The 15,057-nt window shown below is 44.8% G+C and overlaps 1 protein-coding gene across 1 annotated transcript in view; it reads right to left on the bottom strand.

Annotated features, from left to right (window-relative positions):
* Positions 1 to 15,057, bottom strand: part of FBXO16 (F-box protein 16) — a 30,004-nt gene that overhangs the window by 4,175 nt on the left and 10,772 nt on the right. Inside the window, exons 3-6 of the mRNA XM_059835747.1 lie at positions 12,150 to 12,356; positions 10,645 to 10,809; positions 9,550 to 9,752; positions 3,162 to 3,267 (exon numbers count right to left, since the gene is read on the bottom strand). Coding sequence (XP_059691730.1) covers positions 3,162 to 3,267; positions 9,550 to 9,752; positions 10,645 to 10,809; positions 12,150 to 12,356 — 681 coding nt within the window. The remainder of the gene's footprint in view (positions 1 to 3,161; positions 3,268 to 9,549; positions 9,753 to 10,644; positions 10,810 to 12,149; positions 12,357 to 15,057) is intronic.

Genomic DNA, 15,057 nt, shown 5'->3' with positions numbered 1-15,057 from the left:
TAGGCAGTGAGGCAAGAATGACTGATCCTGTCAAAAAAATGTTATTTAGTAAGTACTAAAAATAAGTCAGTAATTCAGGAACAGCTGTGAGGGTGGAGCAGTCTCTCCAACAGAAACAAGCAGACAGCCTGAAAGGCAAAACCAGCCCCTAATTGCTGACATTGTAGCCATTTGCAAAGCTGTCCAAAGCATCAATCAAATTTTACCTTCCTAATAAAGTATCTGGGAATTTTGACATTGGGGCATGAGGCTGCCTGTTTTGCTGAGAAGCTGCAGAAGACGCCTCATTGGAAGTCCTCAAGGACTTGCATAAAGGACACTGATGTGGCAGCAGTGACGCCTGCGAAGGGACCTGTAGGGCCAGAGCTCAGAAATCACAGCAGGGCAGCACAGCTCCGTGTCAGAGTGAACAGAAGGGATGATATAGTGGCCCAAACCAGAGATCTGGTTTCCATGCCCAGCCTGGTAAAAGCTTGGAGGAGTCACTGAACCCGCTGCATTCTTTACTTTTCTTTATGTAATACTGGGACAGTAGCTGCTGAAGGCAAAGTGAGCATCAAGGTGGTATGGACAAGCCATAAAGCCTTGATCCAGCAAAGTGCTTAAAGAGATGTTTAACCCTGAAACTGTACATATCCTTAAAGCAAGGCATTTCCCTGGCTAAAGATAGAGCAGGTATTCCCTCCCCACTGTAGAGGCATGGGGGTTGCATGTGCATTCACAAGAAAGAATGTGGCCCTTCATTCAGAGACCTAATTAACTTAATTTATTGTAATTTACTGTTTATTGTAATTTAGCTAATTTACTTTAATTTATTCTAAATTAAGTGTGAGCCTGGTCACATTTTATGCTACTGTTTCCATGATTCCTAATAAACTCCAAAACCTCACGAGTTTACTAGGAGGAGAACTGATTCACCGCATGCAAACGTGGAGCCAGTGAATGTAATTCCAGGACTCAGGTCATCACCTTAATTATGTGTTTCTTCTATTTTGGTGTGCTCTTGTTCAGCCTCCTGAGCTTGAAGCTCCATATAATAGCCCTTTTCACATCTTCATTGTTGGCTGTAATATACTTTATTCTCACCTACTTTCTGCACTTGGATCATTGATCCATTTAAGAGCTTCATTTTAATTTGACTTGATGTTTGCTTGCTTGGGGCACTTATTCTTTCATCATAGACTATTCATCTTCTAAGGATTTACTAAAAGATTTGAGCATTAATCCTCTTTATTTGGACTTGATTAAATAAGAGTCGTTTCACAGGTCTTCATTTCAACAAGATTTCCCAATGCTACCTTAATAATAAATGGAAATTAATTCTGGATTATTCCCAGTGAGTTATATATATACTCTTTTTCTATGCATCAGCCTATCGTAACCTAACCTTTACTGTCATGTAGTGTTGTAGTCATTAACGGCCAGCGTAACAGCAGGCTTATACATCAGAGAATAAGAAACACAGCTCTTTTACTGAAATTTGGACAACTCTAAACTCAGGAGAAATACAGACCTATTTTCAACGTAAAGGTCTAGGAAAGAGTGACACAGCAACACAGGCTACCCCAGATTTTTAACACAAATAGAAGCCAGTGCTACCGAGATTGGAGAGCTCCATCCCTTTTGCTATCAACCCTGGACTGGTGTCACCAAGGTGTAAACCCATGGATTTCAGGACACTTACCCCTGGGTTAGGCTGTCCTAACTGCCTAGGAGGGACCAAGGGAGGATGGTGGATCTCTCGGGCCATGGCAGCAGGCAGTGGCTTTAAGATTCTTCCCAGGGCTTTTTGTGGGGTGAGGATTCAGCACCCGCTAACTCTGCATGCTCCCCCAGACATCTGTCTATGAGCATTTTGTGTCAGCTAAATGCTTTCTGGTAACTATTTGCTACAGGAATAATAATGTCCCTTTTAAACTGTGAGCAGCCAACAGAAGGTGACACATAGATACACACTGTTCAACCCTGTACTGCTGCAATTTATAGCAAAAACTCGCACTGACGTTGTGCAGGAGGGTTTGGACTTCGTGGTGGATCCAGACTAGGTGCTTGTGCCTTCCTGATTGTGGGTTGCAGGTTAAGTAACTTCGAAGAACACATGATTTTCCTAAAAGCTGGGGAAAGAAAATCAGATTTGCCTCTTTTTACCCTGAGCTAAGATTCCTTCACTTCTAGACTGACAGTAAAACAGCTTTAAATTTGAAACGGGAAGCCGTGGCGGAATGAAAGCGTGTAAGGGCGCTCTGATCTAAGGGCTACAGGGGAAGCCATTGGAGAATGGAAATTGTAAGACACAGGCTGAATAACTTTAATTATATTTTCTGTTCTTTGACAATCTATTTCCTTGCAAACAGGCTGTATTTGGGTCAGGAGAATGCCTCCCAATCTCGGGAGACAATGCCTCTCTTTTATGTAAACCTTCTTTAGCTCAACTCACATGCGTTCCCTGGCTTTCATCGCTTAGGAAACACGCTTCCAGGTCTGCAAAAACCCCCGATACGCTTGTGAGCACGTCCTTCTTCTGGCGGTTATTTGTTGCTGTATCTACAAAAGCTTAGACCCGTGATGCTTTCTGGAAGCCTGACTTCCCCAGACTCCTTTCATGTGAGGATGCCCTATTTTACCAGCGATGAGCACAATGAATCCTCAGTATCAAGACCTTGGGGCTGCTTGCTCAGGCTCAGAGCAATGAACAGAGAATAAACTAACATCATACTGCAGCTATCAAAAGTTGCAAGCACAGAAGAGAAGCTTTGGGAAGAGATGCAAGTGTCAGAAGAGAATTGATCCAGTGCTTTGTAAAGCATGGAAACGGGCTGTCAGGATATTGTGCAGTAAGCAACGTGAGGGAGGAGCAGACGACAAGGTCACTGCCTACATAGAGACAGTTGCTGTCCTTTTCCCACCGAAGGCAGATGGACTATGTCTAGGCTGCAATGAGAGATTGCCCCCGGAGCAGTCAGACGTGGTGTGCTTTGTGTCCTCCTTCTCCCCGGGTATCTCCCTCAGGGATAGGCAGCAAACGTGCCTGGCAGCCTACTTATAGCAGGAGCAAAGCTTCACAGTTACCTACGTCAAGTAAAAGCTCTGAGCTAAAATGTTCCTGGGCGTACCTGACAACCGGGCCCCAGCTGATAGAATTACAAGCCAGTGATACTTGCCAGTGATTTTGCCTTCTGGAGCTTATTAGATCTGCGACCCGCTCTCTTTTTTTTCTCAGCTGCCTGCCGGCTGAGGTCTGGGGTCTCCCCTCCTCCTTTCTTTCTCCTGCAGAGTAGAACAGAATAGTATTAACAAGTGCTATGGAGTTGGTTTCCTGGGGTTGAGAAAAAGACAATCCCTTATGATACTGCCACCCGAAGAGACATGGTTTAAGAGAATACATTTTACCTTGCACCTGGAGCAGACCAAGAGCACACAATCAGATACCGTGGCTCGGAGGATGGTGGCAAATTGCTATTTTTTAAGTTATAACTTTATAGCACTCAAGCACACGCCCTTAGCTCGAGACTCACTGATTTAAGCTAAATTCACATAACATGTTACATCAGCTTAGGGGAATTCACAGAAAGGCAAGTTTAGCTAAATCAATTTGAGAGTTTTCAGTGAAGTCCATGTAACTTGTAACATAAATAAGGCTAGAGGACTGCCCCTCCAACAAGTTAGTTATTCATTGTTTCTATAGCCAAATACTTACTCTTGTATATGTTCATGTCTATGTGTATGTGTATGTATATGTATATCAATTTATATGCGACTATTAATAAAGGCAATATAATTAACTGTCAGAACAGGAATATTCCAGACTGTGAAAATTAAGTACACCAGAATATGGCCAGTTACTACGTTTTTCCAATATCCATACTATGAGGAAATTTTTTTAAGAACTCAGGCAGGTTCATAATCACATTTGCTCTGAAGCTGTTCATTCCCCTTCCACATTCACATTCTGCAATACAGGATTACTGAATTTAAAGCAGCAACTCTGTGTGCTGTCTGGGTTGGTCCACCAGCTCCATCACCATTGTCTCTGGGCTCCTGGAAGGCATGCTAAGAAGCACATTCTGAATACAAAATCATGAACATAAGAGGGTGGAAACAGGCTCTAAAACCTCTACTGCTGTATTCTAGAATCATAGAATCACAGAACATTGGACAGGCTGGATCAAGGGCAAGGCCAGCTGTATGAGGTTCAACAAGGCCAAGTGCCGGGTCCTGCACTTGGGCCTCAACAACCCCATGCAACGCTACAGGCTTGGGGACGAGTGGCTGGAAAGCTGCCCTGCAGAAAAGGACCTGGGGGTGTTGGTCGACAGCCGGCTGAAGATGAGCCAGCAGTGTGCCCAGGTGGCCAAGAAGGCCAACGCCATCCTGGCCTGTATCAGAAAGAGTGTGGCCAGCAGGAGCAGGGAGGGGATCGTGTCCCTGTACTCGGCTCTGGTGAGGCCGCACCTCGAATGCTGTGTTCAGTTTTGGGCCCCTCACTCCAAGAAGGACATTGAGGTGCTGGAGTGTGTCCAGAGAAGGGCGACGGAGCTGGTGAGGGGTCTGGAGCACAAGTCTGATGAGGAGCGGCTGAGGGAGCTGGGGTTGTTCAGTCTGGAGAAGAGGAGGCTGAGGGGAGACCTCATCGCTCTCTACAACTGCCTGAAAGGGGGTTGTGGGGAGGTGGGTGTTGGTCTCTTCTCCCAAGTGACTAGCGACAGGACAAGAGGAAATGGTCTCAAGTTGTGCCAGGGGAGGTTCAGGCTGGATATTAGGAAAAATTTCTTCACTGAAAGGGTTGTCAAGCTTTGGAACAGGGAAGTAGTTGAGTCACCGTCCCTGGAGGTATTTAAAAGACAAAAGACGTGTAGATGTGGTGCTTAGGGACATGGTTTAGTGGTGGACTCGGTGTTTCTCACCCTGCTTTCCTCCCTTAAGGAACGTTTTTAATTCCCACAAGCCTAACGGGCAGAGAGTACTGGGCTGGCTATTCAGAACCATGAAAAGCGAGAGACAAGCGTTAGGATTCGGAAGGACAGCAAAACACCATGCCCTTCTCACGCAAGCCAGCCCCTTTTTTGTCAGAAACTGGGCCCAGGCTGCTGACGGAACAATTACTGAAGGTAATTATTTTCTCGTTGGGTAAACACTCCAGTACAATATGCAACTGTTTTTAGAGCCAGCCTATGCCCATAAATTATCTAACTGAATTAGTGCTGGCTTCCAGAAGCCCGAGCTGGTTAGGGGAGGGGGAAGGAGCTTGCTTTTGGTTGAGCTGTTGTCATGAGAAGTAGCAGGGCTCTTTCTTGAGGCACAAGGACACAATCTTGGCGGGGGTCCAGCGCTAGGCTAGAATCGGAATTCATTATTCATGATAAAGTGGGAGGCCAATCTTTTGATTTATTGGCAACAAGGAGCACAAACACCAGATGCCTTCCGGCAGATCTGTACATGCATGGACTGAAAGAAATGTCCCTCCTGGTCCTCTTTCGGCAGATCAGAGTCCCAGAGAAAATTTGCTAACTTGGTTCCACATTTTAGAGAAAAACGTTTCACTTCACCTTTGCAATATTGCTTTGTGCCCAAAGAGACAAATCCATCCTCGCTGGTCTCTGTTTTGTTTGTATATAAATAAAAAGCTACCTGGACAATTCAGGCAGAAAACGAACCCGACCTACCAGAAATCATCCTTATGATAAATTGCACACATACATGCAGCAACACCAAAAATCACAGCTATAATTCTACCGAGGGATTTTGATAACCCCTTCCAGGCAATTTGTAATTCAACCCTGTCTGTATCTCTTCTCTGTCACCTCACCACTCCCTCGACTATGCATCTGATCATTGCTATTCTTAATTTCACTGCTCAGTGACTACGAAGCTTTTCCCACACAATCCCCTCTAAACCAAATAACCTCTCAGCGAACACACTCAGGGATCTCGGTCCCTTCTCCTTCATGCTGCAGTGACGTTTGTCACTGAGGCTCTTGGGTGCCGTTCAGTTTTTATAGTACAAGCTCATGCCTTTCTGAGCAAGCAGCAAAAAAATCCATCAGAGAAAAAACCCCAGTCAAGCCTCAATTATCATCCAAATCGCAAATTAACACCATTCTGCCATTTTTTTGGGCACTACCCGGCTGTGGCACAGTGTTATGGTTCTTCTCCCCAGCGACATGAAGCTCCAGCACCGTCCAGGCCAAATCCTCACCCAATTGCTCTATAGAAATCTATTTGTTTTTCAAAGCTAAATACCCAATTATGGTCTGATAGCCTGAAGTATATGTTTTGTGTTACCTCTTTTAGGACTCCCTTCACCTCCTCTCCCCTGCATAATTGAGAATTGACTGTAGCTTGTTACGCTTCCATGTTTCACATTTTTTTGGCTAAGCAAGGATAAGTTCTCTGCTGTGAATTCACAGCAGTGTAGTTTTGATACTGCTGCGGAAAGGAGCATGTAGCCAATGACTCCTCTCAAAAGACCAACAAAGAAACAGATGACAACTCTGCCATTTAAATGACAATACTTTGGCTGCAGCCTGGACACCCTGTTATAATGAATGGGAGAGTTCTCACCTCTCTTTGGACCAGAAAGCAAGTGTAGAGTGAGGTCCAGCTCAGAGGAGCTTTTAACCAGGTCCAAGAGCTAGGAAAAACTTTATTTTTTCGTTACCTCTTAAATTCTGCAAAATTTAACCTGACATTAGGCAGATTAACTTTGATTCAAAGAAGTAGCCAGTGACTAGTCTCACACATCGCTTTGATGATGGCGTCAGGTATTCCTTTGATGTAATCTTGTTTATTCACAAAGAATTTTCTACAAGCCCCGTTTTCCTCGGCACAGCAGAACTTAAATGGGAAGAATGGTTTGCTGGCTCAGCTTTCCAGTCAAGCTGCTGGCCTACACGTCCTCTCTCCAGTCCTCCTCTCTCAGCCGTCACTTTGGCTTTCTGCTGCTTTTCTGCTGGTTCTGCTGCGTCTTTTCACACATGCTTGTGACCTCAAGAAAATACTCGTTCCTCTCTATACGCGTTCAGACTGCAGCAAAACTAATTTCCTCTCCCAGGCTACCTCTGCAAAACCCTGTATTTTGGGAAATCACTCCTATTGTTTTAGGAATCTCATTTTACATAGATTTCATCACTTCTGACATTCATTTTACACGAAGAGTGGTTGTTATGCCCTTGAGCTCCAAGAATTCATCTAATCTGAAGAATAACTATACCTAACACAGCCTGGGGGGTCAGAGATTTTTATCTTGGTTCTCTGTTCTACTTTACAACCCTTTACACTGGTCAGGCAGGGTCTGCCTGAGCCTGTAGGCTGCAGCAAGGTAGATCATCTTGCATAGCATTGACATGAGACTCCCTAGCTCAACCGACTAGACATTCACTCACAGTTGGCTGAGCATGGCCTTCATCAGCCATCCAAAACAAAGCTTGGCACCACAGTGGGGCACTCTGACCATTTTCCCATTGTGCTGCCGTTGATAGGCACCCTACACCTGCCCAAGCCACCCATTAGCTGCCACTGCCACCTCCGCTGAAAGCCTACACTTGAAGAACACTCAACATGAAAGGTGGTGTCCCACAGCTCCCGCTGCAGACGGGGAGCTGGGTAAAGTGCTGAAGACCCAATCCCCAGGGAGCTGCCCAGACACAAAGGATGGAGGACACAATATGGACCCTTAGCGGGTGGACTTCTGGGAAGGGGCTGCAGAGGGAACTCTGTCAGCAATGTGTCTATAGAAAAGAAGCACCAGAATATCATTATGTGAGTGGGAAGCTGGGTCAGCACCTGAAATGGCACACCTGCATTGCTGAATAATCATTCCAGATGAGACTACACACTAGCAATTACTTTCAGCTTAAGTGATATTAAAGGGAGATCCTTGATAAACAAGCAAATCTCATAGAATTAATTTCTCTCCTTGCAATAATCCTCTATAATTACGGTTAAATGCCAGATTTGCTAGAACAGTAGGCATTAAAATATTCTCCATTGCATAAATGTATAGAGGCTCAAATCTCACTTAGGAGAAGAAAACAGTCAGCGTGCTTACTGTATCATTAGCTACTCAGAATCATTTGCATCTGTTTGTCAGCTGCATCTACAGCTCAATGCTGGAACAAGCAACGGCTAAACTCTTCAAACAGGGCTTGTCCCATTTTTGACACTGGGTCACGGCCAGTACAAGGGAACCCTAAACCTCACAGAAATCTTTGGGAGCCACTACATAGAAACATTTAGCACAGCTGAAAAATAATATCAGGACATCCATTTGCAACAAGAGGCATTTTGTCAAAATATTTAGTTAAAAGCCTCAGAGAACTCTGCCCAAAATGGTGCTAGAGTTTGGAAACATACCACAGAAAGAGGGTGAGGTGGAAACTGGAAAGCTCTTTGAAGTAACGCAGTATCCTAGGACTAGGGGACGCGGATTAAAAAATGATTCATAAAAGGCTTTTGCTCAGACACTGGGAACTTTGTGGAACACCCCGGAGGAGTGGTGGGTCCAGCAAAGTTAATCACATTGAGAAAGAGCCTAGGCGAGTGCACAACTGCTTAGCCAAATAATCACTCGGCTGGGGTAATTCATGGGTTGATTGTTCCTGTGCACACGGCTAATCTCAGCTCTATCAGTTATTTACTTAAAGTACAATCTGGATACTTTCATTGTGGCTCAATTGGTTCCCAAGGTTTTTGTTGGCACAGTGAAGAGGAATCTCCTCCTCTCTGCCCATGTGCTTGGGTGAGAGTCTGTGCAGTCCTTTTCACAGGGACTTGCACAGGAACTAGGCAACGGTCAAGCTAATCCGTTACCTGTTCACCACGCTCAGATTAATGATAGTATTACCAGTTTCACCAGTTACTGCACATCAGCTGAATTGAGGTAACTGCTGTGAGCCCATGAAAAATGAGAGGTGGTATTAACAGAGACTTAAATGAGAAATGAGCCAAACCCTGCATGCAGGTGACTACCACAGCCTCCTTACTATTGCTCCTGCTGGTGCTTGTTAATGCACAGAAATTTGACCACAAGTCTAAGATTCTGAAAATATCTGATGCCAGATGTGTCAAAGGAAAACATGGGGCAGTCCTAACACAAGTCCATGTGCAGAACTATACTTTGGGGTGGAAATGCCTTTCTTTTGCCAGTTGTTGACCAGATAATCCTGGGAACCTAAGAACCAATGGATATAGGCAGTCTATTCCAGGCAGTGTAAATATTTAGGTAATTAATACTATTTAGAACTGTTGTCCTGATCCTTCCCATTTCAGCTGTGTAACTTCCCCAGGAGTTACAGCCTATTTTATAGGCAGACACGAACAAGCTGTGCCCACGCTTTGTGCTGAAAGGGCACAAAGTAGTGCAGATGCAACTACAACAGGACCCAGATCAATCCAAGAAAAGCCAGAAGAGCAGCAAGGTGGGTTTGCAACCAGGTTGCTGAACTCTAAGGCTTCCAGGCAGCTTGAAGCACAGGCAGAGCGAGCTTGCAAAGGACGCAGACATACCCTACGATGCAGAAAAAGCAAAAGGGAAGAGACCAAGCCTCTTACGCCTGCCTAGCCTGCTCAATGGGATCATAGTTGTCGAGGTAGTTGAATCGGATGGTGTCTGTAGGATGCCTGTCTGATGAACGCCATGGTGGGAGCAATTTTTTCTCCTTGTTCATCCTTCCTGGCACAGAAAGTTTTGCTTCGGGGATGCTGCTTCTTATCGGTTGCACATCAATAACTACAAACTCATCCTTTGAAGGAGTCTAATAAGAGAGATTAAAAGAAGAAAATAAAGTTTAGCCTATAATGAAAGTTAAATTTATTTTGCCTAACTTTAGACTTCTACGAATTGGGTATTAACTCAAAATCAGTGTCTCCAGGCTCCATTATGGTCAGTGGATAGAAATAGGCACCCTGACAGTGCATGTCATTGCCCATGTCCCAAAATCTGTATTAAGTTAAGCTCGACTTCTTTTGAGATGCTTTGGCTTCTCTCCATTGACTACAGAGAGACCCTATGGGGGAGTTTGGTTAAAATGAGAGGGCTGAGTTTTGAATTCAGGGCAGAAGAATCCCACCCTCGCAGCACTGCAAACCAGGCACGGAATCAATGAATCTCAGGAGAATGCAATGGCTGCTGAGTAATGCTCCACCTCCCCAAAATGGCCCTGCCACCTTTGGAGAAGAGACAAAAAGACAACACCAAGGGCTGTAACAGGCATAATGTGTGCTTTTTTCCTTTCCACCAGGTAAACTGACTCGGAAATGTCAGCAGGGGTAATGCTGGGTACCCCACCTCTGCTTATCAGATTGAGGCAAGCTATCATATGCTCTATAAACTGGGGGAAAAGAGAGGGGAACGGCTGGAGAGGGAAATTTAGCGGATTAATCCAGAACGCCCTGAAAGGATAGCAGAGTGAGACCTCGGTGATTGCTTCTCCTAACCAGTGAGATTTTCACTTCCCCTACCAGGGATGGACAACAGGAAAGTAGAGCACATGGGAACACATGAGTTTAGATCCTAATTTAAAATTATGTATCTGCCATTTTACTAGTGGGAGATCACAGAAGGATAAAGAGGCAAAGGGGTTAGGAACCTGGCCAGCCCAGTTTTCCCACTGGCCCCGAACATCTCTAGAGGTGGTAGGTATGTACCTTTGGTCTCGTGACATGCAGCTCTTTCACCATCTCAATGTAGTGTTTCTTCCAGACTCCTTGCTCAAAGGGGGTTGGAGAGAAGTTGATGTACCAGCCAAAACGCAGGCACTTCAGCATCCAAAGCTGATCCAGTTCAGACAGGTACTTCCAGTACCAACTCACCTGTGGATGCCCAGTAAGATGAAAACCTTGGGGTTTCAAGCATCCAAGATTGCAGCTAGAGACTTCTGTGCTGTGGATGTAGTTCCCCTATGTCCTTAAACTAGTACAATTCTCCAGCACTGTTCATGCTCCATTTAAACCTTTCATTAAACCAGTTAAACCATTCAAGGTCTTCGTGACATGCTCAGTGCCTAAGTGTCAGCTGATCTCCAGCACAGGGTGAAATATTCCAAAAATCATGGGCCCAGAGAAAAAATTTCAGCTTGTTTGGGGCAACTCCCTGCACTTCCACGCAATAAGCATACAGTAGTTGGAATAAAGCCTTTGTTTCCACTGAGGAAACAGCATCAATAAAGTCCCCAAGTCTGATAGACCCGTTCTGAACATTTTCTTCCTACTCCTGTTCTGCTATTACACTCCATCACGCAGTCACTTTGTGTGAAGTTCTTGTAGCATAAGGACAAACATCATCTATTGGCACTGCCATACTTATAATAGCAGCTGTCCAATGATATGACACAAGTAGCACTGTGAAGACCTTTCTTTCCAAGTAAGTAATTTCCTAACCTGTCTTCTCCCTGCCTGTGAATGAATAGTGTGAGTTGCATCCACATAAAACATGAAATGCTGGAGAAAGATGCTACAGCAAGCTTGAAACAAGCTGAGATTTTGATATATTCATAGTATTATATGGAGTGCTACGTTAGTGCAGTAATAACGTCTGAACTTACTCATTCAGAACTACTTTGGGCATCACCTCACAGCACTTCATCTCGTGCAAACATATTTTTGGAGTCTTAGCTACTGTGCTTAAAAGACTGAAGCCGTGGCCACTGTGCTTAAAAGCACAGCTGTAACTTCTCTGCTTCTCCACATCCAACACTTTACCCTCAAGCATTTTAAAGGATCTGGTTTTCTTAAAGCATTGTGTGCAGTTCTCTGCAAGTAGCACGAGCCGATATTTTTTGAAGTAATTAATGATGCTGCACACAGTGCAAGGTACTTTAAAAGAACTTGATTTCCAGAAAGTACCAGGCCTCCTTCTTGGGAAAGTCTTGTAAAGTGCCACATGCTAAATGCCTTAGAGCTAAACATCTAAAATTACTCTTCACTTTTGTAAATTTTGGCCAATCTGGCTTCATTTAGGATCTGCGGCAGTGTTGCATTCCATCTCATACAAGCATCACTAAGCATTTGGCACCAGGCTGCCAAGTCAGAAGACATCCTTGCATTATGAAGAACAGCACTGGTATGTCTTTGCTGAAAACTAGTGCTGTTTCCTTTTTTTTAATTAGCTTGACCTGACTTTCTGAACCTTAGGTACGTGTTGGCTTTTTTACCTGTGCACATCGACAGAGGCTCCGTGGGTCCAGGAAGGAAAAGATGTATAAAGACAGGACTCTCGGAAGCCTTGTGGTAAAATCTAGAGCCTCGGTGGGAACTCGATCCTGTAGCTGCTTGGCACAGAATTTCTGCTGGGACAAGGAGCAGCGTTCCAACAGGTCCACCAGGATCCTCCGCCTCTGACCATCTGTCCACTTGTCAAACTGAAAAAAGGAGTTTCAGGTTCTGAGAAACCGGAGATTCAGCTTCTTAAAATAAAGCACACATTTAAGGCAAGGGAAAATGCATAAGCAGCAGCTTCTGGTGACTCATTCAAGAGCAAAGCACATAGGAACTGGGAACAAATGGAGAGGCTACGTTAAAAGAAACTCTGAAGCCATGTAACATATTATTTATAATCCTCAAAGGATCCGGGATGGCCTAGTCCAGGACGCACTCATGCTCACAAGACTCTTTGCTCCTGGGACCAGCTCCAAGACTTGGCTTCACTCATGGAAAGGAGGAGACTCAGATGTGTGTTTACAGGATCAGGTCCCAAATTACAATGAGTTCACTGCTGCTTCCTCATCTATCCTGGCAGTTATATGGTCCCCACTGCTGCAATATCTGAGTGCCTCACCATTTAGAAAGTATTTATTCTCACAATCCCACTGCATAGGAGAGAAATTCCCACTACAGAGAAGCGGAGTAAAGAGAAACTACATCAGCTGCCCATGTCTCAGAAGGAAAATCTGCGGCACAGATCCGACAGCACAGTAACATAGGTTTTTCACAGCATTTCTATGCTTATGATGGGTATCTAAAGAGAAGGATTAAAATGGTTGTGGGAAGAAAAGAGCACTTAGGTAACCACACAAGCATGTATCGTGTTGCTCCAATGGCAACAGCAACGCTGCATTGAGCGGAGTGGGGCAGAGCTGTATAAACAGGGTGGGAGCAACGGTGGCGGTTGCTGGTGTTTAACTTGTGTTGATAGCAGAGGGTGGAAAGGGCCCTGTCAGCAGGAATCTCCTGGGAGGAGACTGACCTCATCACCACAATCTGCACAATCTGTCTCAAAACCTGCAAGAGCAGTCCTGGCTGCAAGGCGGGCAGGGTGCCAGGAGGGAGGAAATGGCAGAGGACCACAGCGGTTGCAGGCAGGATCGGCAGGAATCCGTGGTGGGAACTGCAGGCAGCAGAATGGCACAGTTAATGATGGCTTTCCAGAGGTGAAATACGGATTGTAGAGAAGTCCCGTTTCATCCTCCTTCCTAGCACAGCAAGAGCCTCGACCCAAACTCACCTTCTTTTCAAAGGGAAAACTGAACTATTTGGGGAATTCCCCTATTTGGGGAATGCTGCTTTTCCCTCTTTGTTTCTTCCTCACGTGTTGGCCATCCCCAAAACACACACCCTGCTTTCACAGGATTGTTTTCTGAAGCCAGCTTTCCACAGCTGACAACTCGCTCTCCGCAGGTCAAATCACAGCACAGTCATTTTTGCATTTAACGTCAGGGGCATTTGAAGTCCTTATTTAAATGTGACTTCCAAAAATTAAAAATAATAAGAAAACCCATTAATTTCTTCCAATATTTTTTATTAGTATTGTGGGTAAATGGTTTAATGTCCAATGTACCCTCCTTTCCCTTTCAGAACAAAACAGACTAGAAATTCAGATATTTTTTTTCTCTGCAGAATAATAGTTTAACATATACTGTGCAGATGAAAGGTAATTGAGAAGTAATTTCTTTCTAGATAATGTTAAAGAACTCTTTGTTTCTTTATTTTTACTTGGCTGTATTTAATTCCAGTACCGGAGAATGAACTCTAAGAGGTAAATAGCTCTTCCCCTCCTTGCAAACACCTCTGCAAGACCTTCAAGAAGGTCAGCAAGAAGAAAGGGTGGAATTGGCATTCCTGAGATCCCAGAGACAAAAAAGCCAAAGAGAAGAAAGCTCCTAGATGTCCATGCCTTTTCAGACATAGACAGTGAATTAAGGAATACACCCTTTCCCTCCCATCCCTGTTTTGCATATAAACTTCACCTCTAATGATGTTTAGCAGAGTACTAAGGAAAAACTGAAGCAGGACCTTTGGATTTGGGGCTTAGAAACAAGAATAAAACCAGACAAAGGGGTACCTGAGGGGTCAGAGGAGGTTCTGCCTGTCCCCTTCTCACCCTCAGCTCCGTATGAAAGGCCTTCTCTGTCACATGGTGAAGGGGGAAAGCTTCTGCAGCACAGGCTCCCCATTCATGATCACAGCTACATCCTCTTCTCACTAAAACAATCCGCAATCACCCATTTGCAAACATAAATTTCTCCCATATAAGTTCCAGAGTCAAGGGGGTAACTGGCTTACTCTCTTCCACACCAAGAGATTAAGTGAACTAATCAAAGCCAATCCAGCTTCTCTTTAGAGGAGACAGAATATTTGCTCCTATTTAACTCTTCCCATTCTGCCACAGGTTTTGCAATGAAGCAATTCCTTCCAGCAACCTCAGCCTGTGCTTACTCTGCAAGGGAAACTCCATTTAAATCAGCAGCCACACAGTCAAGAGCATGGGAATACACAGCTTCTTCCCCACTGCATTCAGCAGCAGCCAAGTAGTTAAGTAGGCATAATTTGTCTCTTTTCCAGTATTAACAAGCATGTCCCCATCCTACATTTGGCTGCCTTTCTCCACAGTTCCTCCCCTTGCATCTGATTACAGCAACCCAACCAGTTGGACCGGATTCCCCTTTTCAAGGTGCCGCACCTTCTCTATCCCCAGCTAGGAACACTTTTTGCCTTTGCTGTGCCTTTCCCGGAGCCCTGGCAAACAATGTCTCCCCAGGGACTGTATGACATAAGGCTACGCTGGCAATGCAGAGTGCTCAGTCCCTGCTTCTGCGATCAGTTTACAATTAATCCATGAGTGCA

Source organism: Gavia stellata, chromosome 2 (assembly GCF_030936135.1).
Source record: "Gavia stellata isolate bGavSte3 chromosome 2, bGavSte3.hap2, whole genome shotgun sequence".
In the NCBI taxonomy this organism is placed as follows: domain Eukaryota; kingdom Metazoa; phylum Chordata; class Aves; order Gaviiformes; family Gaviidae; genus Gavia; species Gavia stellata.
This window is presented reverse-complemented; position numbering and strand designations above follow the sequence as displayed.